Source organism: Malurus melanocephalus, unplaced genomic scaffold (genome assembly GCF_030028575.1).
Source record: "Malurus melanocephalus ecotype Western Australia unplaced genomic scaffold, MMel_1.1 scaffold_680, whole genome shotgun sequence".
In the NCBI taxonomy this organism is placed as follows: domain Eukaryota; kingdom Metazoa; phylum Chordata; class Aves; order Passeriformes; family Maluridae; genus Malurus; species Malurus melanocephalus.
In genome coordinates this window covers 142,180-168,728 of record NW_026623912.1, presented here as the reverse complement: position 1 = coordinate 168,728, position 26,549 = coordinate 142,180, and the positions used below count along the sequence as shown (strand labels likewise).

General features: G+C 35.3%; 1 protein-coding gene across 1 annotated transcript in view; it reads left to right on the top strand.

Moving 5' to 3' along the window:
- LOC130584199 (cilia- and flagella-associated protein 47-like) overlaps nt 1–26,549 on the top strand; it is a gene marked incomplete at its 5' end in the record, with an annotated part of 203,595 nt that overhangs the window by 135,077 nt on the left and 41,969 nt on the right. Inside the window, 3 exons of the mRNA XM_057384030.1 lie at nt 452–556; nt 2,122–2,278; nt 7,715–7,810. Coding sequence (XP_057240013.1) covers nt 452–556; nt 2,122–2,278; nt 7,715–7,810 — 358 coding nt within the window. The remainder of the gene's footprint in view (nt 1–451; nt 557–2,121; nt 2,279–7,714; nt 7,811–26,549) is intronic.

Genomic DNA, 26,549 nt, shown 5'->3' with positions numbered 1-26,549 from the left:
AAAACTCACAACGTTATTKACAGTGTTGGTTTTGATTAAGGTAAGCAGAAGAGTGACAAAGCACTGGCTTATGTAAACCTGGTGTGTATTTCCCTTCCTGGCCAGTGTGAGTCTGTGGAGGTCACTGTGGTCACTGTTCAGTGCCATTAGTGTGATCAGGCACCAGAGTTCTGTTTGGGTGGTGTCTGGGGGCCACTGTCCGTGTCTCTAACAGCAGCCCCAGAGTTTCTGGGCAGTGGACATCAGTGCTGCTGCTGGGATTGTTTTCTGCAATGCACTCTCTGCCTTTGCAGCCTGTGCTTGCTGAGGGGAGAGAATGCATCTTGTGGAGCACATTAACCACATGCAAATCGTTGCTGTTGTTACAAAGCACAGAACAGAAACAGACTCAAAAAAACTGATCTGTTCTTCCTTCCCCCTCCTTTCTTTTGCCTTTCTTGTGTTCGTACAGCTGAATATTCCTCCTCACTCCACCACTCAACTGCCCGTGCGATTCTGTCCCTCTGAGCTTGGAAAACACAATCACAAGGCGACGATAACCTTCAAATGCCCCAAGGTATGATAATGAATTTGTGCACACAACACTTGGGATCCAAATTAGATAGTTTGTGGTAGGCAAGGAAGGAAGAGGTTAAGCATGTAGGCCAAGTTGAGGTTTAGTGACTGGATGCGTAATGAAAGAGCAAATGCGAAGATGTTCAAAACTTGTAATTTGATTTMTCCTTAGTTTTACACAGAAATGATTCTGTTTACAGTATTAAAATGTAGCATAATGGACTAGAAGCTAGAATAGGTAATGAATAATTTTGCCTTGCTCAGTAATTAATTCTGCTGTTTTTAACACAAGAAGATTGGCACTTTTTAGCAGTGTCACCCCTGAAATTAAATTCCTTGATGTTTTTCCCAACCGCAAACAAAATTAAATTGTTTCATTTTTTATCTAATCTGAATTTTAGAAGGTCATATGCTTGAAAAAGTGAATTCTTCCATTTTATCTGAAAATGTTTTCTACTTTAAACACCTTAGAATTGTTGACTTTTTTTTTTGGTGAACTTTCCTAAAGTTGAATGAGAAACAAGTAAATAAAGAGACATGAGTCATCAATATGACCTACTAACTGTTTTTAAATTACAGCTGGAATCAGAAAGAAAAGCTGATAGTATGATGTAAATGGTGATATTTCACCATGTGAGATGTGGCTAAATGAAGCATGTGCTTTCTGTGCAATTTCCTCTCTGCATATTTTTTTGAGTTTCAGATATCCTAGAAGACTGTTGACCTGTGAATTATACCAGTTGAGTGCTACCAGCAGTTTTCAGTAGCGTTTTAAGTAATTTTAAAGAAGCAAATGTTCTTTTATAGGAAGAAAGTAAATAGTGAAGGAAGTCATGTGGCAATTTTTTTTCGTGAAAAAGTATGTTGAACAGACAGGTTATTTGCAGATGATGTTGGCACAGTATTTATTTTCAGAATCTCTCTTAAATATTTATYGAGGATAAAAACAAGGAGACAACAGTTCTCATGAGTAGTATATATCCAAGGTCAGTTCAGGAGGACACAGTGTCCTTATCTTATCTGAAGCCTGATGGTCCACAGAAATATTAYATCTGCTTGTTCTTTCCAATATCTTTGATTTTTCTCTGTCTAAAGGTTAATGTTTTTTGTTATCTTTGGAGTAACACTTTTCACTTTTTTGGTAATTCTGCTGCTGTCCCATCAAAGAATCATTTTCTTTTTTCCTTTGTATTCTGGAAAGATCTTCTAATTTCATCTTCTAATGTATATGCTTTGAATTTTGCTATTGCATCCACCTACATCTTTTCATTCACTRTACTGGAAGCTCTGAGTAGCTGGATGGAAGTTAAATACTGTGTCCTTGAAGTAGGACAGAAATTAAATACAAAAAGGAGATGTGAACATCTCCCAGAATGGAATTATTGATTTCCAGATAGCAATACTTGGAGTAACAACAGCTTGAAGGAAGAAAAAAGAAAGCAAATGCTAAAGAACAGTTAATTTATAGCAGAGACACAGAACACTGGAAGAAAGAATAGGCAAAATACCTTAAAATGTACAGCTCTGACTYGTCAAATAATAAATAATGTCATGTTTCATCCACAGTTTGAGGAGCGGATATTTCACCTTGTGGGGTCTGGGCTTCCCCCTGAGCCGATGGAAATAACCACCTTAAGTGCCTGCATTGGTGGACACGCTTCTGCCATCATAGCCTTTGAAAATCCAACTTCAGAAAATGTGGTGGTAGATGTCATGCTGACAGGTACAGGGGGTTGGATTTTTTTTTTTTTTTTGGGGGGGGGTGGGTAGTGGGGGAAGGAGCTTAAGCTCCATGGGTTGCATTAAAAGCATGAAAGGGATGTGATTATATCTCTTTAATTCAATTTTTTGGCAGTTGAGTTGTTGTATTATTCACATCCACCCTGAAAACTCTGTAGCCTGTGCTGTAGGAGATAGGAAAGAACATAAACCTGTGACAACTGTTCACAGCAGACTTGTTAAGTCATGCAGCCTCATGTGGATGTGCAGCTGGCTCTGGTCTGCACTGTAACATTTTGGCAACAGGAGACTCCTGAGATGTGTTTTGGTAGCTGTATGACTAAGCCAAATAGCTAATGCTGTGTTTTGCTTTTGTTCCTCAGTTACCTTCAAATATTTGGTCAGATTCTGGATAACTAAAGGAATTAGTAAGAGAGCAAAGGCAAAACATTTTTAATTAGGGTTATTTTTTGGGTTTTCCATTTTTTTCTGATTGACCTTCCAAACAAGTATGTTTCATCAATATTTCAAACATACTGTAAAGTATAATATGAGATCCAGAATTATCAAAGATAGACGAGTAACTGTCTGTACTGGAATTTCACAAATGCTGCAAGAACTCAGGTTCTAAATCCCACATTCTCTTTGATGACTAAAATTTACTCAGTGAAAGAGGAAATTTCACTTTGAGTGCATCAGAAGGCTTAAAAAAAATTCTCTGAATCTCTACCTACTTGAATGTAACGTGTAGGGAGCATCAGAAAACTGGTACCAAAGCATGTCCTGGCTTCTACAAATAACAAAAATTGAAGATAAACCTTCCAGTTTTATATTCATAAATAAATAAATGTAAGAGAAATAGCAAAATCCAAAATAATAAGAGAATAACAAAATCAAAACTATGCGAAGGAAAGTTTTAAGCCCGTTTACACACTCATGTTTTGATTTGCGGTTTGTGGAACATAGAATAAGTGAAGAAATGTGACTTTTAAAAACTGTAGCATTAAACTCATGCTTTTTGATCCTATCTTCTGAATATGAATTAGAAATAAAGAAATACAGCTTTTTCCACATACACAATTCATATATGGGGGATTTTGGAAATATTCTAATCAGGAGATGTTTTTGTTTAATGGGAAAAGGCTGTGTTGTTTTCTCCTTTGAAAAGTGATAAAAGGAATACTGAAGAGCAGTAGGATGATCATCCTCACCTGAACCCTGGTGGGGCCATTGGACATGTCCCTTTGCAGTGTGTGTAGCCCATGATTTGCACATTCTCTTACACTCCACGTCCAAGACTATGAAGGTCAAGAAGGTAATCAGGAGYAGTCAAATGGATTTCTTAAGTGCAAATCGTGATTGACGAATGTGATTGCCTTCTATATGGAAATGAGTGATTATGCAAATAAAGGAGGAGCAGTGAATGTAATATACTATGATTTAGTAAGACTTTTGTCACTCTGTCCTATAACRTTCTCGTTTGGAAGCTAAGGAAACCTATGCTTGATGAACAGGCTGCTGAGTGGATTGGAAACTTGGCTGAACTATTGGTCTCAGATTATAGTGATCAACATCTTGACATTCAGCTGCTGGCTGGTAATGATTGTTGCACCCCAGGGGTCAGCATTGGGGCCCAGATTGTTCAARACCTTTATTAACGACATGGATGATGACAGAGATTGCAATGTAAATTAGGGAAAGGGACTGACATGATGGATGGTGGAGCTTCAGTCCAGAGGTACCTTGATAAATTGTTGGTGTATCTCAGTTTTGAAYTACTTTKTTCATCAACTCATCATTKCTGGAACAGYTGAAGATAGAGTGAACTTTTGCATTATTAGAAGTGCAATTTTCATGCTAAAATGTTAACCCGTTATATTTTCCCCTTGCTCCATCTATTCTGTGTGCTTATCTTAGGCCAGACAGTGTGAATCAGAAGTGCTGTGAATTACTAACTGTGCAACGTACCTTATTTGACCAGGAATAACTGATTAATAAACTTTTGAAGTATAGATATGTGTTACCTCTGTGGTATAAAGATTCCCTTTCCATCTCGTGAATGAAACATGCTTTATTCTAGTGGAAAGTACAAGCTTGGATTCTGATTTGGACAGCAACAAGAGCAGTTGAGAGATGCAAACTGCTTTTCTTATTGAGAATAAATCAAGTGCCAGACAGCACAGTTTAGCATASTAATACTATTAATTATTATTTGTAAGGATGCTAATCCAGTGTGCTATTCACAAAATAATGGAGAAAAATAACCAAGCTTACCTGTGATGCAATTTCATCAGAAAGTATTTCTAGAGCTTAAATATTGTAATTAAAGCCCAGTAGATTGTGAAGTTCTGAGAAACAGCAGAAGCTGCCTTGTTGAGTTGTTTTAGTGAAAACAGTCATCTTTTTGACTATGGAGCATTAATTTGTCCCAGGGAGTTATCAGGAATAGTGACAGGGAGAAGCAGCTGACTTAGACTGTGAAGGACTGATGTTTGTTTTTATGCATCAGAAGTTTTCAGTCTTCATTTTTCTTTACAGATCAGTAGACCTGACATCATGATGAGCTAATGTTTCTGTGATCTGTGGAATTACAAAACAGTTTTCTTTGAAAAAGATAAATTTTGTACCTCARTCTTTATGAAAGGAAAATCATACCCATCCTTTGAAAGTTGGCTTGAATTTGTTAATCAGATTAATTGTAATGTTAATTTTCTAATTCAATTGTTTTTGGTGACCTATACATAAAGTTTGCTGTATTTTAATCACAGTAAAATGGTTGATTTATGCATTCAGGCTGTATTTAGACATTGTTGTTTGTTTTATTATTACCTTTCTGTAGGAATACTTACTGGAATTCTTATTTCCTTCTTTCCAGAGGAGGAGAAATCTAGTCTTACAAACAATATCATAGATGTAAAATTCATTGTAGCATTCCTGCCATTACATATTCTGAGGAATAATTTGTCCAGCTTATTGCTGTTGTTACTGGAGGCCAGAAAGAGGGTGGAATGGGGAAATCAGTCACCAGAAGGCAGCATCTCAGAAGTCACAGTGACATGCCTGCCTGAYCTTGTTCTTCACAAACTGTGTTTCAGACCATGTGCCACTCCTTCAGAGAATCCAACATATCAGCAATGAAAATAGGGCATCTCAATTAAAGTGTACAAGCAGTAAACAAGATGTGCTTGATGCTTTAAAGGAAATTACACAAGTTGTCTSTATYKTATTTTCAAGTAACATTCCATAGGMAATTTCTGCCCTARATGGATGTGAAATTATGTTTGAAACTGCAGAGTTCAGGAATTAAAATAGACATTAATGGGAATTGTCAAATTTGGATCATTTCTGAAGTTTTCATTTGCATTTCTGAAACTTTGTCAAACTCAAGAGCATTATTCCTCAGAAATATTTCTTTCTGTGAATTTTGCTGCTGTTGTGGCACAGAGTCCTCTATTTATGATAATTATAGAGCAAGTTAAACTACTGCTAATATCCTAGACCTCTTAAAACTAGGTATTTTCTTTTTGAATCTAATACCATTAAGTTTTCTTCCCATGATTTAGGCACTTGAATGCTTAAATGTGCAGCTCTTKTTCACACAGAATACATTAAGAATAGTCATGTGAGTAATGTTTATTTGACAGTGGGTGATTTTCCCCAATATGAGCCAATGATCAGAGCTCCAGAGTRTGCAAACTCCTGTCACAGATGTTTTAACAACCATTTGCAGTCCTGCACCTCTCTCAGATTGAATGATACTGTAAATACCATATAGTAATACTGTATTGTATTTCTAATAAGATTTTTTGGAAGCAACAAAAATGATACAAATGATTGAAACTACTGAAATCAGCATAAACCAAACCCCACAGAGTTAATCTGTATAAGAATCATCCCTAAGTATTAGTGGTTTGTTAATACCATAATACTTTATTTCAGTCAATTTGGATAATTTMTTTTCATATTTTCAGTGGGCCAAATAGTTCAAGAAAAAATTGCAACAGCTTTTAAAGAGGATATTAATTTCAAAGTTTGAAGGGCTGTGCTCAAAGAAAAGATTAAAGCTACAGCATTAATTAGGAATTGGATAAGGGAGGTGAATTGGTTCCTCGGTAATCCAGTGTTACCTGCAGTAGCAAAACTGATATCTGTGGCAGTGTGTAAGATTGCTTACTAAAACTTACCTGATGTCCAAGATAAGGCTGCATGTAAAGTGTTTTGGCCATGTCTTTTTCCATTCTAAGATTTCCAAACTGGAATTGCCACTTTTTGAATGCGCAGAATATTTTCAAACTACTTTCTGTAACTATATGTAATTGAACTGAGTACTCAAAGTCAAATCTGCCTAGTTGGTCATTTTTCTTTCAGGCAAAATATATTGGACTAAGTATCACTGCATACATATAGTTACTGTTAGAATTAAATAGTAAAGATATGAAAAAATGCTATTTTCAGTCATCTAATAAAAGTGCTAACATCACTTTGTGCTGATTCTGACCGAATTCAAATAATTCTTCTAACTACCAATTAAAAAAATAATGTGAAATATATAAAGGCAYTTCTGAACTTATAAATGAATGACCTAGTGTCTTTAATTTCATAAAGTGAAAWTATTTTTCAGGTAAAAAAAAGATCTCTGGAGATTAGCTAGTTGTGTGAAAATTACTTTTTAGCTGAATGTGTAGAAGGATGTAAACTAAAAATAAATATTATATCTTTTAAAGTTTGGAAAACTCTTCTAGTTGGGAAAATTTTCAGTATTCAGCTTATTAGCGTCCTGGAGGAAAAAAAAAAAAAAAAAAGATAGAAAATAATTTCTTCAGAGTAATTAGTTTTATAGAGGAAGCTTTCACTATAGACTTWTTTTTGCCACTACAGTCTCCCTTCAGACCAGTTTTTCCTATCTCATTTTTCATTTATTTACAGCATTAATAGTAATCAGTGAAACAATCTAAATAATGTTGAAATCCTCTGTCTTTATGAAGTGTTTTTTGGGTTGATCCAGTAACTTGCCAGCAACAAAGCAATTSTTGTCTGCAACTGTGTCATTACTGCTGGTCCTGAACCTGTGTCTCTTACACTTCGTGTAACCACTGGCTTTCATTGCTGCTTGAGTTTTTAATTTAGAAAATAGTTTGTTTTGCAATCTYTAGATGTTACTTAACTGAAAACATTTTAAACTTTGGGTTTTCCTGTTGCTATGTTATTCATTTTGAATTTGTTTAAAAAGATATCCGTATTGTATCTATACTTCATCACAATGAGGAAAATACTGAGAACCTTAAAGCAGAGCGGGGGGAAAGAGGTCGTGTGCTCCTATTCAAGAATGTATTTTTTTRAAACCTCTGTGAAGCTGTTGGGAAATTGTGCCATCAATTTTGAATTCTGAATGGTTGATTATTCCACAAATAATTTTAATTTTTTTTTTCTTTTTTTGAAGATCGGGAACTGTTGAATCAGCATCCAAGTGTATCTGAGCTGTCCCAGTCYACCATGCAGGAACCTGTTTTTCGTCTTCTGTTTAAACAGCCACGAGGTATGAAACTTCTTAACCCTTAAAATATATTTAAACATTACTTATTTTATCCACTTACCCTGCTACATATCACTGTTTCCTAAGCCATGAAATACTAGAGTAKAAAAATATGTAATTCCTAAGAAAATTATTTTTAAAATAAAATTTTGTTGTTTGAAGGATCAGTTTGGAAAAAGAAGAGGGAAGAAATTCCGAAAATCAATGAGTTAGACATTTATTACTGTTTTTACTTTTTACTGAATTAGCAGAAAACAAAAAAATTGACTTCACAATGATTTCACTCTAGATGCACTTATGTTTCTCTTCAAACTTGTTAATCATTTCAACTTCTTTTGTTTCATTGGGAGTGTTATTTTTTGTTYTGTTTTATTTGTTGTTTGTTTGAGGTTTTTTTTAAGACAGTTCAGGTCTATAGTTCCTGGGAAAATTTACATAGGAACATATAGGAAACAGAAGTTTCCAACTAAAAAACTGTCTGGAAAGAATAAAATTATTTGGTTTATTTTCCTGAATTAAATTTTAGATTTCATTGCTGTCATATCTTATCTAAGATAGGATATGAAAGGAATGAAATGCCTTTAGTGCAGTAATTTTACCAAAATTTATTTGTGACTTGTATGTGGTAATTGATTTATTTATCTGGTGTTATGATAAGGCTTGGATTATCACAGAAATTGCATATTTTAATAATTTCAAATTATTCATTGCTCATGTCTTGAAGAAAGGTAGATTTCCATACCTATTTTAAATACTTTTTCTGCTAGTTATTTCTGTTGATTACCTCTCAGATATGCTTTTTACTTTCAGAACACACATTAAATTATTCATAGACTTAATTATTTACCAAAGAAATTAATTTTCTTTGCTTATATCCCCCCAAATATGTGTAAGCATCTATTTCATGTTAATAYAGATATCAGAATAAGCCATACCATTTTTACTAGAAATAGTACCTATCTCACATTAAAGATCTGGTTAAGAAATACAAAATGAGGGTGACTGGTTTTCAATTTCGTTCAAAAAAATTTACCATATACTATGATTCTTCGGTAGATGTACTTGACAGACCTTTATTTTTTAAAGAATATTGCAGACCTTACTGTTCTCAGCAGGGAAGTGTTTTTGTTTTCCCTTCTGGAAGCTTATTATGCCTCAAGACATTTCGAGGTGATAGAGAAAGAAGATTTGGAAGAAAAAGAGGTGTAAGAATTGTTCTGGATGTTATCTCATTTTCTAGACACACATTTCTTATGATTTCACCCCAGCCAGCTGCTGAGCTCCAGGCAGCCACTGACACATTCCCTCTCCCACCGGCAGGACCAGGGAGAGAATTGGAAGGGTGAAAATGGAAAACTTGTGGGCTGATATAAAGACAATTTAATAGGGAAAACAAAAGCCATGCACACAAGGAATGCAGAACAAGGAATTAATTCCCTGCTTCCCATGGCTGGGCAAGTGTTCAGCCACCTCCAGGGCCATCAAACAGTGACTTGGGAAGATGAACACCATCACTCCAAACATTGCCCCTTGCTCCTTCTTTTCCCCACCTTTACACACTGAGCTATGATGTCTCATGGTCTGGAATATCCCTGTGGTCAGTTTGGGTCCCCTGTCCTGGCTGTGTCTTCTCCCAGCTTCCCATGCTCACCAGTGTGGCACAGGAAAAGCAGGAAAGGCCTTGGATTTATGCAAGCCTTGCTCAGCAATAATAAAACATCCCTATATTATCATCACTGTGTTCAGCACAAACCCAAAACACTGCCCTGTACCAGCCACTGGGAAGAAAATTAACTCTACCCCAGCACAACATTTTACACAGGCAAATATAAAAGCTGTAACTTTTGCCATGACCTTATGTATTTATTTTTCTTCCACAGAAGCAGTGATGAACTGTCCAAATCTAATTCATGCACATAGTAAAACTGAAAGTGCAGCCACTTCACAGAAATATTAGAGCAGTGAAGCAATCTTTATCAGTTTTACTTTTCTCTCACCTTTTATATCTGAGGTATTTTGATAATGTGATCAGCAGATGAAGATCAGATTAGATGCAGGTGTTACTGCTTACCATTATTCCCTATAAAAAAGAAACAATATTTTGAAAMTGTGTTGAAGCTAAATATTATTCTTCATAGACTTGCTGGAATATGATTGCTAGATCATTTTATGAACAACATTCAACATTGCTTGTGGAAAAACTGTGCTTGCTGCTGACTAATTAGTTTTCTCCTCATTCAGTCTAAAACTGAAGGGAGAAATTCAGAAATTGAATTCAATTGCATTCAACCTCCAGTCATGGAATTTATGGTTTAGCTGTTGTTCTGGGTTATCAATAAGCCTTTTTGTTATATCTGCTTGGTGCAGCATCAAATGGGAACAGTAAACGGGCAGTTGGCTGAACCTGCATTTTAGATCCCTCTCTCCATATTTCAGCACAAATTTTATGTTTTAAAACTTCTATATTTTAAGCTGCCTGGTTACCTGTATCGTGTTTGTCTCGTTTCCCATGATTAACTCTTTAATATTTCCTTTTAACTTTGATTTCCTGTAAAATATATGTATTTATTAACTTTGCTGAGCTCTTAGGATGGAAAGATGGATTATGTTTGATAAATGTATTTAATGTTATGAGCAAAGATGCCTGCAATGTAAAACTAGATTGATGGCAATCAGATTTGGGATATTCAAWTTCTGTGTATGTTCTTTATGTTAGTAACATCTAGCATGCTACTGTTGCAATTTCATATTTTATTCAACATTCTTTGTGAAAGCATTTTAGCATGCTTTTTACGTCATGTACTGTCCACTGTCATTACAGAAAATTTGGCTTTTCAACTAATTTCACCTAAGAAATGGCATAAATTTTGTTCAGGTCCTCAGGCCATCTCCCTAAAATGTTAGATTTCAACATTTGCTTCTTTAACTCTATACTTATTTGCATCTGCATTTTTCTTTCAGCAATTTTGCAAGCAGAGTCTGTTTTTTCTTATTGCTTTCAAAGACTGAAAAAACAACAAAACTAACATACGTGCCCTGGTTGTCCTTAGTTCCTCTGTCTGTTTCTTTTATAGTGCTTTCATTATCTCAAAATGAYTTGAAGAGCCAGAAAAAAGGAAAAAAAATAAAGACCTGTGAGAAATATTTCTTCGTKCTAGCAGACTATTTTGAAAACATGTAAAATACTAAGTTTTCTTTCCTCTTCTCAATTTAACTGCATTTTATGACCAGGGTTTGGTCATTTTCAACAAGCAAAAACAATTTTACAGTTCATAACTTACATCAGAGGTTCTGCTGAACCTTGGGGCTCAAGCTGGTGGTGTTCCCCCAGCTGTGGGTACATTCATTTCCCAGGACTGCTGCTAATCTTTTCTTTCTACTCTTCCGTCTCTCATTTTCGGGAAGGGGCACAGTTTGCTAGATCAGTCTGTCTTTAGCATTTCAATTTTTTTATACCCTGCTGCTTCTTTTGTCCCTGCCCCTAAGGTATTGTTAGGACTTGCTGCCTGAGAGGGTCCAGGATTAACTCCAGGGTCAATTCAGTGTGCAAAGTCAGGCTTCACTCCAGTTCTGTGATGTTGCTATGAATATAGAACAGAGGCTGGCTGACTGGAGATTGCATCTAGATGGGGAGTTACTGGCTGTTGGATACCTGGCAGAAAAATTTCTGATCGCTATGTCCTCAGCACCAGTATGTCAGAAAAACAGGCTGTAACCTGTTGTAGATTTCTGATTGTCTCTGKCTGTTGGTGGTTTGTCAGCCAGGAGTTTCATGAGAATATTTTATATCATCTTCCCTGGAATTGTCCTTTGAAAGAAACCTTCCTGTCTTCTACCTTAGCCTATGAGATTCCTTCCTCACGGGATCACTTTTGGTGTGGGCATCTTTTGCTGTGTAMAGAGAGGCTTTGCAAGCAGGATTTGTGCAATTTCAGAATACACACRTTTGTTTTATAGCCTGATACATACAATAGATGACCAGGACTAACACACATAGTTGGTATTCCCAATGAGATATGGGATGTGTCTTTGCTGCCCAAGTTGCTATTAGTCATTTGAGGACAGGTCAGCCTTTTTCTTGGAATGGGTTCATCCATGATATTGCTGGCTTGCCACCTTTGGATGCTTTRTTTTCTTTCCATAGATTTTTTTACAGCTTTTCACTTCAGAACTTTCTTACTTAGTCCTTGAGCTGTTACTACCATTCTATGTTTTAACTTCCTTATTTTCTCACCCCCTATCACTTTTCTCAGTATAATCAATCCAAAGTTTTGGTGCTCTCCTGTATCTAGTTAGATTCTGCACCACAGGCAGCTGAACTGCTACTCAAAAGATTACACGTGCTTTTGAAGAAATTGCTGTTTATGCTGCCCAAAAAATAGCCTTGTTGAACACAGTGTATGAAAGACACAAGTGTTTTCTTCCTGTCCCTATTTGGGTATCTGTATGACTGTTCCATGTTTAAACCTCCAGCTGGCATTTTCCCATGTTCTGTTTTCTCTGATGTACTATCGTGGTACCTGGAAGCTTGTACAGATGTAGATTTTCTTTGTGACATTTCCAGCAGAAAGGAGGGCATGGGAGCCTTGCCTAATCCATGCACATGTCATTTCCCTAATTGCTGAATCACCCTGGCTTGGCTCTCTCAACCCTGGGAAACCATTCTGCAAGAGCAGTGTCCTCATGTAAACGCTGGCAGCGAAACAGAGTGTCAGCACTCAGTCCTGGTGTATGTCATGTGGTCTAAGCCATATTTATCTCCAGAGGGATGTGCTGACAAAATCAACGAGTTCCAGTTGGTGGCATTCCTGAGTGCTGGTTGTCTCAGCAAAAAAAAAAAAAAAAAAAAAAAAAAAAAAAAAAAAAAAAAAAATAAAAAAAAAAAAAAAAAAAAAAAAAAAAAAAAAAAAAAGACCTTGGAGAGCTCTCTAAAGCCACAGCACACCTGAGGCTTTCTTTACTTAGGGAGAATCAGTAGGGAAATTTTTGTGTCAGGTTTTAAGGCACTCATGCCTTCTAATATAAAACAGGATAAAGCTTAAAGATTTTTCTTTGTACTTCTCTGCGATCTCTTCAGGCCATACATATTTTATATCTGTTTATTTGGCCTGTTATATGCCCTCTTTTTACCTTTGAATTTTATTTTCTTTACAGATTCTGTGCTGTAGACCTATCTTCATATGTTTTTGCCAGGAATCTATTGTAGTGAAATAACTTGAAGTTAAGGAAGCAAAAGGCAGCAGTGTAGCAAGAAGCAAAAATTCTCAGTTACTGTTGTCTTAAAAACAATACTGTGAGTTTAAGGAATATAACATTGCATTTCCTTGACTGTGTAAGGCAATGCTTTATCTATTTCAGCATGGTCTCCTGATGTTGCAATAGAAGAGAGAAGGAAAAAAAATATTCAGGATGCAAATAAGAGAAGGGAAGACTTCAGAAACCAGATTTTATATCATCTCATGCAGATCCACTTAAGACTTCCCATGTGGATTTATCATGAAAAACAGATTTCCAAGCTATAATTGCCTCACAGATTTTAGCTAGGCTGTGCAGTAGATTTCCTTCAGAATATCATGATTTGTTACTGAACATCCAGAGTACAGTACTTCATAGCATTTAAAGTGTGCAAATCAGCCTCAGGGGATGCTGTTATTTCACATTATCTTGGTCTATTTCTCTATTTAAAAATACCTGCCCTGTTTTAAAGCTTGATAAGAAGTTATCTCCTCTTATTTCAATAGAACTAGAAAATGAAAAGATGATTAATTTTGACTTAGAATAGCATATTGTTGCTAATCTATTTGATAATAGCTGTGGATGGGCAAGATGGAGTCAGAATGTGTTCTTGAATAAGACAGAACTGCCTAATTTCTCCCCTCTTMCTCATTCTTTCTTCTAGCCTTTACCTGTTTAAGTAATAAACCCAGTGAAAACTCCACAGATACAGATTTGCTTCATCCTGTAAATTACTCAGTAAATCTATGTCTAGCTCTAAATTGGCTATAAAAAATTATCTGCACTAATCTTTTGTTTCCAGCTGCACATGCACGGTGGGGAAATTACCAGCAGTATCAAGCAATTGTTTCTTGATCAGAAATGAAGGAGTTTGATTTTCTAGATGTCTGTTTTATTTCCATTTTCCCTATCCTCCTCTGCTCTTGGAATAGTGACTTCTCTGTCTYTGTAATTCATCTGTGCAAGACCCTTCCACGTCCATGCTGCATCCCAACCATACAGTGAAGATTTGCTTTCCCTCCTGCTAATTTGCTGACCAAGAAGGGAAATCGTTGATTCTGCTGTAGTTTTTGTTCATTTGTGTTTCTAAGTTGACTTTCCTTCTCTATCCAGCTGTTTAGTTATGAGAAATGTTGAAAATATGTTGGAGATGCATGTCTAACCTTGCTGAGAGAGGATAGAAGACTAAAAATGAAAGAACCAGAAAAAAAACAAAAAAAAAACAAACCATCCTACTGGCACTGGTATTAATAGAAAAAATGTATGGAAATTTATAACAATTACACAGATCTTTCTTTTTCTTTCCTGAAGAGGTTGAAGATAATTACAGAATTCTTGAAAACATTCCCTTAACAGTTTTAAATGAGGAGGTGGCCAAGTGTGGGAAAGAAATTGAACCTTTTGTGTAAGAACATTTGGAGATGGAAGATCATGATAAAATTTTGTCAAAAGTAGGTCTGAGGGTTTGAGGGAAGGAAGAGCTAGTTGGTTTGAACTTTGTATTTTTCTTTTGTTTTGTTTTATTTACRTTATACTTTCCAATAGAGAAAGACAACTTAAACTTACTTTACTAAGTAACTGCCCAGGGTACAGACTTTATTTTAAAGCATAAATGCTAGAAGACATTATTGAAACTCATCTTTCAACCTTGAAGTTTTATGCCTTAAGAGTACTTGATAATTACACTGTTGAATTAATGTTCCGTTTTTCATATACTGAGTTTTTCTAGAACTCTCTTTGTAAAACATTTTCATTGATTTTTTTTTAAGTCAACGAAGAATGGGTCTCAAGTATAAAACAGAAGCCAAGGGAAAGGGAAAGACAGTATATATATATATATATATATATATATATATATATACACATATATATATATATACACACACACATATATATATATATATATATATATACAGTATGCATTCAGTAGTTAAACAATAGTTTTTATCCCCAGTGGTAAAAAAAAATTCAATTTAGTGGTGTGCACTTTAAAGTCCGGGAAGCATTAAGGTTTCTCTTAATCAGAATTTGGCTTGCATAACATTGTATGCTTCAGCTTGATTTTAAAGTCTTTATTTCCCAAGTCTTTTAAATATCTATGGTGGTCACTTTTCTGACCCATTTTTTTTCATCCCAAGTAGCATCAGATGTTTTTAGAAGTCCAGGCTCCAGTACAGTGAGGTCTCCCTGGGCACAAGTATTTAGAGAATAAGGGTAAGACTTTTTTGCAGTCTTGGTATTCTCTGTAACTGCTGTGAACAGCAGAATGTGCCTGGAATCTCTTTTGGAATTCAGTGCAATGTGGCACAGACCCTGGTGTGTTACACAGCAGTGTCTTTTTTTGATCTTGTTTTTGTGTAAAACCCAATAACACAGGTCAAATTTATACAATCAGATCATTCCATAATTTTCCTGCCCAGAGATTAAATTGCTTCTACACATTTTCCACAATGAATTCTTTGAATTCTTTCATCTACCTTCTCTGCTCAGATTTCTACAACCCTTCAATAGATACATATTTCTGTTGCTGTCTGAAAATATTCTGAGTTGTAATTACATGAAATCTCAATTTGTATTGCGGTCAGGAAGGGCAGGGACTTTTTTTTGTTTGTTTKKKTTKKKTTTTTTTWAATTTTAATCACRAAGTTGTTAGGACWAGTTGTTTGACTTGGTTAGGAAAGCTTTATTCTTGTGTGCTTGCTCCTCCCTCACCGACTTTTGTTCTCTTCTTTTCCTATGTTCCCTCCCCTAAACATGCTGTTAAAAGTTTTATACACACYTAAATAATCTGTTTGGTTCTGTACATAGGGTGTGTGATAAACTGAATAATAGCTGCTAGGAGTTAAATTCATGAGTCACATTATTCATTATAAGGAAAGATGCATTTGGTTTGTTCAGGTCTTAGCTCAGTAGAATATTTGAATCTGTTAACCTGTTGAATTTGAATCTTGAACCTGTTTGAATTTCAGGWAGGTAAGACAATCCCCAGATAGCAAAGAATTTAAATTTAAACATCTGCYTCTGTTACACTGTCATTACAGGAAATGTAAATGTGTATTTCAGGCATGCATTCTAACTGCTGTGGTGTGAGTAGTGGTGGGATTATTTGTGTGGCTAATTGCTTTGATAAATACTTTAACATGCCAATGTCTATATGTTCAGCTCAAAATTATSTATTTCTTCTTGCATATGAGAGAGAACAGGATCAATAATGCTATAGCTCCAGTTCTTGCCAAAGGGGATCCTTAAAACTGTTCTCTGAAGGGTGGGAATAATTTAATTAAAATGAACATCATATCCTTCGTACTCTGCTGCTTTCATTTTTCCCTAGATATTTTGTCATACTATTACTAAGATTAACAAATTATTCTTTTTTTTTTCTTCTTTTTTTTTTTATGGGAAAGATAATAAATTATTCACATTCTCATAAAAAATGGATATCTTTCAGTTACCAGGGGGAATTTGGATTCCCTGATTTACTTTTCTGTCACAAAGCCTGAATGATTAGGCAGGGCCTGTTTTGATTTGATGAAGCCGTTGGGATTGTACCTGCCTGAGTGTATTTGCAAAAAGAATGCATATCACTGTTACCTCTTTTTTCTTCATGTGAGTCTCAGCAAAAATCTATTTATCTTTCTCTTCAATCCTTTATGTTGCATACAATCTTACTTTTAGCTTTTACAGTATTTATGCTGAAATCCTTCCTGTTTCCAGGAAGAAGATCAGGTTGATGCCTTTCATTGTCAACATTAGTAACAATCTTTCATCTTACAATAATATTTYGGTTCAAGTAATATTTATTTCTTTAAATGCGTCACTGATACCAAGCTCAAAAAACTCACCCAAGTCCCAAACCAGTGCAGGAAAAAAGAGAATTTGGGCACTTGTGCTGTGTCTGCTGTGTGGGAAAGACAAGGATGTGCTATAACTGTAAYCCAGACTTTGCCTTTCTTTCAATGTGATGCTTGTTCTGCCCATAACTCATAGTATAGAAGTCAACAGAGGGGATTTTGGTATTAAGTCCAGAACATCATATGTGCATTCTAAGAGAGTTGCAGAACCAGGACTTGCACTGCAAATAGCTGAAAAGTGTCTGAGTCATGACCTTTATYATTACAAGGAGTAATATCTCACAGCCACTGAAGCATGCAGCACAGAATTCTTCATTGCACATCAGAGTTTATGTAAACAATGTATATAAGATGCTTTATTACACTCACAGTCACTTGGTCAAGTATCATCTTCTGCTGACTGGAGGGAAATTAAGCTCACTTCTTTGCACAGTGGTGGCATCTTTTGATGACAGCACATTTAAAGGGTCRTGAGAGCATTGGAACAGTGTTTTATTTTCTGAGACTCCTCTTGCTAGGACATTGTTTTACCATGCAGTTGTTTACATTGCCTTTTTTACTGTTAATATGCTACATTAGATAAAACCTGTATTTGCAAAAATAGTTAAAACCTTTTCAAATTTAAGTGGGTAATAAAAATGCACAGAGTACTTTCCGCATTCACATCTTGTTAAGGTATGTGATAATTTTATTTTCACGAATCTTCTCTTASTTGAGAGAAGGAATTTAGCATTTTATTAATTTTAAACCAGGGAGTGGTATAGGTATAATAAAGTTTTTCTTTACCAAAGCTGTGASTGTTTCAAAATAAAACCCAGAGGTYTGAAAGGTTAGCAGATGCCCTTTTCTCATAATCATTTGGWGAAGCACTGGGAAAACAATTTTCATACAAAGTCCAAAAGGAGACTTAGAATGAAAATGATCCCATGCAACCATCAAGAGGTCTGTGTAACTTCATGATGTGACTGTTTTTTTTTTATCTCTAAATTGGAACTATTACCTACCTCTTTAAGGTGTTAAATTCAGTCTAGTTAACATCAGAGTCTTTTTGTAACAGATGAACTTAAAGAATGCACATCATGTTTTTGATTGTCTTGTTTGCCTGTTTGTGTCTTTTATCTGCTTCACAAGTGCTGAAAATCCCTTATAAATTAAGTAATTTTCTCCTTTAGAAAGGTACTGAGGTAAAACAAAGGTTATACACCCATAAAGATTGATACCTACGAATTACATGTAGCAGTGCCTTTTTCACAGTGAGTGCCAGTAATGTCAGCTGATCTCTGAGATYTGTTGCCTTTTTTATTACCTCTGCTACATGCAACCAACAGAAGCCWCAGCCTGAATTGCATGCTGTCCTCTTAGGGGCTGTTCCAATTTCTTTTTTTTCTACCCAGTGTATACAATTTTCTCTTTTTCATTAAATAGGAAAATAAGAATTTGATTGCTGAATGGAGCTGTTCTTTGGAGCTGTGTGAAACAACTCATTCTCTASATGCACAAACAAATCAGTTTTATCACACATAATGACACATGACACTACACAATATAAAAGCATGTCAGTAGCAGTTGAGAAAATTTTGGATAATACTTATCTTTCCAGCTTACTTTACATCCCTTCAAATGAGAAGCCACAAGCTGTATCCTATTAATCTTKTCTTCTTATTGATTTATCACTTTTCCAAATGAAGAATTAATTTTTGTTATTTTTCTTTCTGTGATTTACAGATTTAGCTAATTCTCCCAGCTCTGAATTAAGTAGAAATGCCTTTTTCCCCCTACTTTTTGGTATCTCTATTTATTGGCACCAGTCTTACTGATTGAAGAAATACAGAGTTTGTTTTCAAACTGTTTGAAGACCCTCCATTTGGTACATATTTGTTAATTAGCCTGGGTTGCCTTCTGCAGTTGTTTTTCATCTTTGCAATACAAATATGTTTGAATGATTCAAGATGAGAAAGAACCAGTGATACCAAATTACTTTACTGACCAAAGAGAATTTTGGTGACAATTCATTTGTCCAACCTCTTTAAAAACCAGAATGTTGGTGATGAAGCATTCACTGTCACAGGAAAAAGCAGGGACTGAAAACAAGTCAGTGTTATTCAGCAGGCAAATTAAAAGTGAAACCTATTTTTAACAATGAGCTTAATTAACTCTCAGAACAATTCTCAATGAAACGTGGAGGATGCACTATCACTGTCAAGTTTTAAATCAAGTGGCTGTGTTCTTTTCTAATTAAATTTTCTTGTTCAAGAACAAGTATTGAGACTGAACCTTGATTTTTTTTTTTTTTCCAATGAGTTCTAAGAAATCCTATGTATTTAAGTTAAGTTAGGTGATCATAGTGACTGAAATGTTTAGCAGTGAAGAAATTAAAAAAGACCTCTGCASAGTTCTGGATAAGTAAATCCACTTTAAACATGCTTTTATTAGTACAAACCAAAATGGCAAAAAAATACTTTGAAGTTTCTGAATTAATGTTTTCAGAATTTCCATTATATTATTTTTCTTATTCTTTTACTACAACAGGATGAAGGCAGGGTCAAGAAGTCAAGTACCAGCAATAGATACAAATAATAAATAGATACATGCTTCCTTTTTTTCCCATTTCAGCCTATTGCCTCCAAAGAATCTGCATTTTAAGGTGTTTGATCATTAGTCTATACAAAAGAAAGATGTCTAAAAATGAAATTAAATTTTGAGATCCAATGTATTCAATCAGATTGTAGGAAAATGAAATGAACTACTATTTTTTAAGCTCGTTTCTCACTCTTCTCCAACTCACTGCCATGTAGCAGAAAATAAGCTTTTTTTTTTTTTTTTTTTTTTTTTCCCTTTAGGTTGCTACCAAATGACAGTTTGTAAAGATCTGTTCTTTGTTATCTTTATGCACAAGAATTTTTTTCCTCCACCTTTTCTTCAGCTGGCACCTGTGACAAACAGCTATTGGGAACTGTATTTGTCCCTACATTTGTTCAATGTTTGACTGCAAATCGCTCATACCTTGAGCTGCTTTAGTGACTAAACCATATGGAGAAAAAAGAAAAAAAGGTCTTAGATTTGAAGGCTGGCAGCTTCTTGTTTTGACATTTAAAATGACTGATTGTTACTTGCATGAAAATTTTCATTCCCAGATATCTTGCCACAAGTTATTGTGAGTGGAAGTTACATTCATTGACCTAAAATGTCTCCTTCCTATTCCAGAAAGGTATTGTTTTCATGTAGTTTATCTACTTCTATATTTTAACTAAGGTTTTGAAAAAAATCAGGAATGATTTGTTTTTTTTCTTCCTGAATCAAAAGAAAACTGGTCTCTTACTGGGAACTCAGTTTGTTAAAAAAAAAATAAAAAAAAGGTAAAGGATAAATTTTAGGCATTTAGGCATTTATTTTGTATTTCCTGTGAAAATGAAGTACTCATCTTGCCTCCTGAATTGTGGCTGATTGTGTATGATTTCCATTTCTGGATTCACACGGAGGTAGATGATCTGCAGCAGCTGCCCCTGTTCAGAAACACTGTGGCTCCCAATTACCATTGAGTCATCCAGAACCTTTCTTCTGGGTCAGATGATTCAGAATCATGCTGACACTGTCAAGTAATTTGGGTCCTTKATCTCTTCCAGAATATCTTAATATTAATTCCCATTTTTAGGCTTCATTTTATTTGTTTTTTAATCTAGTAATTCCCTCCATGTTTACTTCTAAGCATATTGTTCTTCTTTTTCTTAAGGTCCTCAAGCATATCCCTCTGTATTAATCTCTGAATTTCAGAGGTCAYCAGCTCATGTATTTATTGGATTTTTTGAATACTGACTTCACTTTGCTCTAAATTACAGCTGCAGAGGTGATTTTAACCTTGTTCACACAACAGGAATCAACACACAGTCCCCAGCCATGATCTGCTAATTTTCTTTRTGGCTGGAAACTCACACCACATTTCAACTACTCCTCAGGGAGCCAGGAGAATTGTAATAAATATCCTATTAACCACAGAAATTCAAAGAATAAAATACTATGAGAATTGAATGAAAGCTTAATGAAATTTAAATATGATCTGTAGCTATACCTGAGTCATAGGTGAGTAGCTACGTGTCCCATTAACTGATCCAGYGTCTCCCAGATCTTTGTGGCAGGGTTAAAATATTTCTGGATATTTCTGAACTGATGTGTCCTAACATGGTGTAATGGTTGAGTCGCAGGGATGTACATAACCAGCATTCAGTGAAATCACACTGACAATAAAAGATGATACTGTGTAGACATGTGGATTTTCAGAGTTTGAAAAAATGGATTCTGTCAKAAATCATTACTTGTAAAAAAAAGAACAAGTCAATGTGAGTTACCAGTTTGTCCATAAAAATCAGAAATGTCTCTGAAGTAGAAAGRCACTTGACAGCTCAACAGAGATTTTTGCTGGAGAATATTGCTGATGTTTTTTTTTTCTGTACTTCCTCTAGGGACAAATTRTTGTTCTTTGATAGTCTTGATAAACTCTGGAGCAGGTTTTGCACATCAATGAGAGCAGTCAGAACATAAGATRTATTCTATAAATTGTCATTCTAGAGATATGATTGCTGGCCTCTGTAWGAGTCCACTGCAGTCAAGTCAGTAYTCATTCCTTAAAATAACATAAAATCCAACAGCAGTGACATCCAGGCTATTGTTTGACTGCATTTTCTCCTGACCATTGAAGTAATGAAAACGACACTGTAATAAATAGAAAAAAAATGAAGGGTCTTTGTCTGCTCTCAGGGTTTTTCTTTTCCTACATAAAGTTTTATGAATTGAGTCCTGCAATCTTGTTTTCAGAGCGCATGATTTTTATCTTTTCATTTTCACTTGCATAGACCACAGGAAACACCTTGAACTCACAGCTGGCATTAGGARTAGAAGAAAGCTGTGTTTAAGTACCAAGTTGTCCATTGCTGTTGTTGTTAATGTCATGGGCTGTTTCTGTGTGAAGTCCTCATTCTCTGGAGACATCAGCTCCTTGCTAAGCMCCAATGCTTCAGTTACATTGCAGCAATATCCTGGCTGATCTTTGAATATTTTACCTATAAGGACAAAGACAAAAAACTCTATCTGTAAAGCTGTGAATAGGAGAAAAGTTTCATTTAAGGGGACAATTTTTAGTATAGTTAAAGACTGAAGCTGCAGCTCTAAAAGCTGGTGCTCTGCCGAAGGATTTTTAATGAAATGTAGAAATTTCTTTTGTATTTTATTGGCTCTTCTGCTTTGTAGGAGCTTGACCATGTATTCTCATTTAAGCCTGATTTCTTTTATTTTCAGGTGGAATAATAAGTGTAACTAATTTCTTCAGAATTTTGGAATCTGAGGATTGCCTGTTGACAAGTGCCATGATTTAACATTGCAGTAACACATTTTGGATTTTAGCATCTTGCACACAAAASAGAGTGGTTAAAAGGATACATAAGTAGGGAAAAAAACCCCTTACCTTATTTGACAAGCTAAGATAAAGTTATTGTTAGTCCAGTTACAATAATACTGCTGTTCATAGCTATGAAATGCATGTACCATATTSTGGGTTCTGTCATTCACAGAACTGCTGTTTTGTAGCACAAGTCAAATTAATAGGCAAGCATAACTTTTAAAGAGGGATTCCTCTTACCAACTTTATTTTCTTGAGTACTAAGAAACTAAAAAAAAAGAAAAACCAAAAAAAAAAGTGCAAGGATCAGGTCTGCTTTACTACAGAAACCTGTAATCTTGAAATGATGAAGGGTGTACTTATCAGGATTATGAAAATGCATTACTTGAATTATATATATATACATGAATATATATATATGACTCACAGTCAGGCTATTTCCAGTTCCTGTCTGCTGCATGAAGTGTGATATATCTTCTGGATATTTGTAGCAAGCAGTACAATTTTTGGTTGTATGTAAAAACTAAAAGGATGTCACGGCACCGSTGTCATTGGTGRWGTCACAACACTGCAGATTTTGATTRAAATCTGCCGTAGGTTCAGAACTCRACTGTGCTTTAGAGATCAGACTAAGAGATACATATATCCATGAAGTTTAAAATGAAAGTAAAAATACATCTGTCAAAAGTAATCAGATATTTGACATATGTCAGAAATTCAATTACATCTGAACTGAAGCAATTACAGTTTCCTTTCAGCCGTGAACTCAAGGCACTTTTGTGTATGTCTCAATCTAGAAAAAGATTAAGAAATAGAGAAGCTGTCATAGTCTTAATTTACTTGCTAGTATTTTATGTTAGGGTAGCATGAATTTTCCTTAAGAGAGAAAGGACAAAGTTTGGTGGGGTTTTTGGGGCTGGGTGTTTAATTGGAAGTCACACTTGTTTAAGAAGCATATGCCATTTCTTGTGTGGCTCTTGCTTTTTACAAATTATTTGTGTGATTATTTTCTACTTTGTTGAAAATTTAGGCAGGTTTTGCTGGTAGAGTGGTTTGTTATACACAACTGTCTCACTATAGCAGAGGTGTAAAGAGATTGAGTGGGTTTCTGTTCCAGAAATAGAGAATATAAGATCCTATTTTTAAAAAATATGGCCATCTATCTGTTCACTCAGCTCAGCACTCTCCATCTATGCTGTGTTGCTGATCTTCCATATAACTATGTATCAATTAATCTCTCTTGGGAATATAGAATTATATTTAATTCAGAATAATATTTAATTCAGAATATATTTTAATTCAGAGTTATATTTAAAAGTGTGCCAAAATAAAAAAAAATATTCAAGGAAGGGAAAATTGACCTAACAATTTACTTTTCCTAATTTTTACTTTTCTATTGTCTATAGATAGTGTCTGTCACAAGTAGAGTCACTCAGAGCAGAGTCAGATGTTGCATCTTTTACAGTGCTGATTTGGAAGAGGTTTTGCATCCTTGACTTTGAAGTTTGCCTCCTGCTTTCAGTGACTTGATCTAGGASAGTAGGTTGCAGACCTTCAGATTTTGGATGCCTGGATCTCACAAAATGTTATTGACATAAAGTTGTCATCAGGAAAATAAGGATAATAAACAATTTTTAAATGTATGAACTGGTCAGAGGGGGATGGGGTAGATCTACCATCTGTGTGATTATTGGAAGGAAAAGAATGCATTTGGAATAAAAAAAGCAAGGGAAACTGCCAGTGCACCATGAAGTTCTAGATCAAGTGATGGACCACAGAATAAATAGAAATTGTACTCCTTTCATTCTGATGATTCTTCATTCCTTACTCTTGTCTATTTGACATTGCCTCTGCCAGATGACTTATAACAGTCTGGCCTCTCCACACATTTTGCTCTCTCTCTGCCATGGCTTCATTTTGGAAGTTACTGTCTATGCCTGTTACCCTTTTGCTGTCTCCTCAGGTAATTTGTTCATTTTYCCATCCCTGTTGCTGAGCTATTCCCTGTCTTTACAATGATTTTCTTTCTCTGACATTTGTCCCATGTTGCTCTGCACTGCTCAGTTCAGCCTTGCTTCCTTACTGTTCTCATATCCTTCATTTGGATGTGTCTTTCCTGATGTGCTGCCTGMCTGCATTTCTTGAAATGAACCCCAAACCCATCACCCCAGAACCTCTGAAGGGAAATTGCAAAAGATATCCCATGCTGTCAAGACAAATGCGTAAGTTAAAAGCAGAGATGTAAAATATAATTGGATGTGTGAATGTTAGACAGGTCTGTAATACCTACCCAAAGTCAAAACTGCAGATATCAGAGTTCAGGGATAAGAGGAATGATCTGTGATAAATCAATTTAGGATTTTACATGATTCATGTATTACTCCAGAAGATTATTACATGAAGTTTTTTAACCAGATGTGAGGGAGACTTTGTTGCAAAATATATTAAGTGAAAATTTTGTATTGGGGGCTAAAAAGCTGTTGTATTTATTGTCAGTAAGAGAATGTGGATTTCATTATCTCTGTATTTTTTTAAGTTTTAAGGGTTAAAGATCTGAAGTATAATTCTATTTGTTTTGGTTGCCACCAGAGGAGTGAATTACTGCACTTTGCAACTTTTTTTTCTTCAGTACACTTAASCATTGTAAGTGTAGTTGTTACTGCACTTCAACAATAAATAAATAAAATTGGTGACAAAATAATTGTTTTGATTTTTACTGAAACTACTACAAGCTATTAGTTAGAAAAGGATAATTTTATAAATGGAAAGAAAACTTTGTACTTGGCCTTTTAGACATGCTTCATTTAAAAACAAAATAAATTGCATTAAATGGAACAACATATTTAATTATTGAGTGCTGTTCTCAATCCATTTATTTTAATCTAAATAGCAAATGTTTAACTTGTATCCATTATTYTGTACTAGAAAGAAATGGTTCTAAATGAAATCTCTTAATTAAATAATTCAGAAAGTCTCTGCCAGAAGTATGCAAAATTGTATTAGCACAAGATCCATAAATTGGTGAACAAATCTTATAAACATGCTCTTATAAACATTTTATTGTGGGCTTATGGTAGTGATGTTGTGAAGCCTTTATTTGTGCCATTTCTTTCTTAAAGAAACTTATAAAGTTTTAACCAGTCATTTGTGAAATTGTTTATTAGCATCTGAGCTGCATATTCATGACTTAACTTTTACAACTAAGTAATTTAGCAACTCAGGGGAATCTTATTATTCTATATAAGTACCAAAAGGGAGAGTGCAAAAAGAATGGGAAAAGGGTTCTTTTCAGAGGTGCCCAGTGACAGGCAAATGGAAATTTTCATCTGAGCAAAGGGAATACTTTTTTTACTSYCAGGGTGATCAAGCACTGGARCAGGTTGCCCAGGAAAATTACAGAGTCTCCATCCTTGGAGATATCCAAAGCCTTTTTGGACACAGTCCAGGTAGGGGACTCTGCTTGGAGAGGGGTGTTGGAYCATTTGTCTGTCAGAGGTCCCTTCCAGCTTCAAGTCTTCTGGGATTTTGTGRAGCTGCCAGAGGAAAAGAAAAACACAACTCAACCCTTTGGTGTTAAAATCCATAATTCATGAAACAGAGTCCCCTAGAAATGCAGTCATTGTGGACCATCTGTGAATAGAACCTCTCTTACATCCCTAAATAAACTTTACTGGAAGAAGGAAAATTGTGATATAAATATTAAAACATAGGATGAGACTAATTGAATTTTTATCATTTTGCATGGTTATTTTATTAGTYCTTTTATTTACCTTTATGTATAGAACTTGAAAAAACCTGAAGTGCCTTATGTTCCATTTTATTTGTCCCAGGGAAGATGCAAATAGGAATATCCTGCTTCTTTGCCTTTAATGTATCCAAAATCTAATTGTTATGTCAGGGTGATCTCTTGTTCTGCCTTTGTGCTTTCCCTTTGTAGGGTGCACTGGTTTTCATATCTCCTGCAATTCACTGAGATAAGGATCTGGGTCTGGTTTTGCAAGTAAGGATGTATTTTATATGAATTCTTAAATACAGAAACAAGACAAAGCCTGGTGATCTGTCGTGACCACAAAGCTGCAGAATCACAGAGCTGTTTGGGTGGTATGGAATCTCTTGTGATCATCTTGTCCATCTAAGTCCTCCCTGACTCAGGCAGGGTCATCTCAAGCAGGTTGTCCAGGACCATGTCCAGTCAAGTTTTGAATATCTCCACAGATGGAGGCTGTTAGATTTTGTATGATGATTGCCAAATCAGAAAATTTTATTT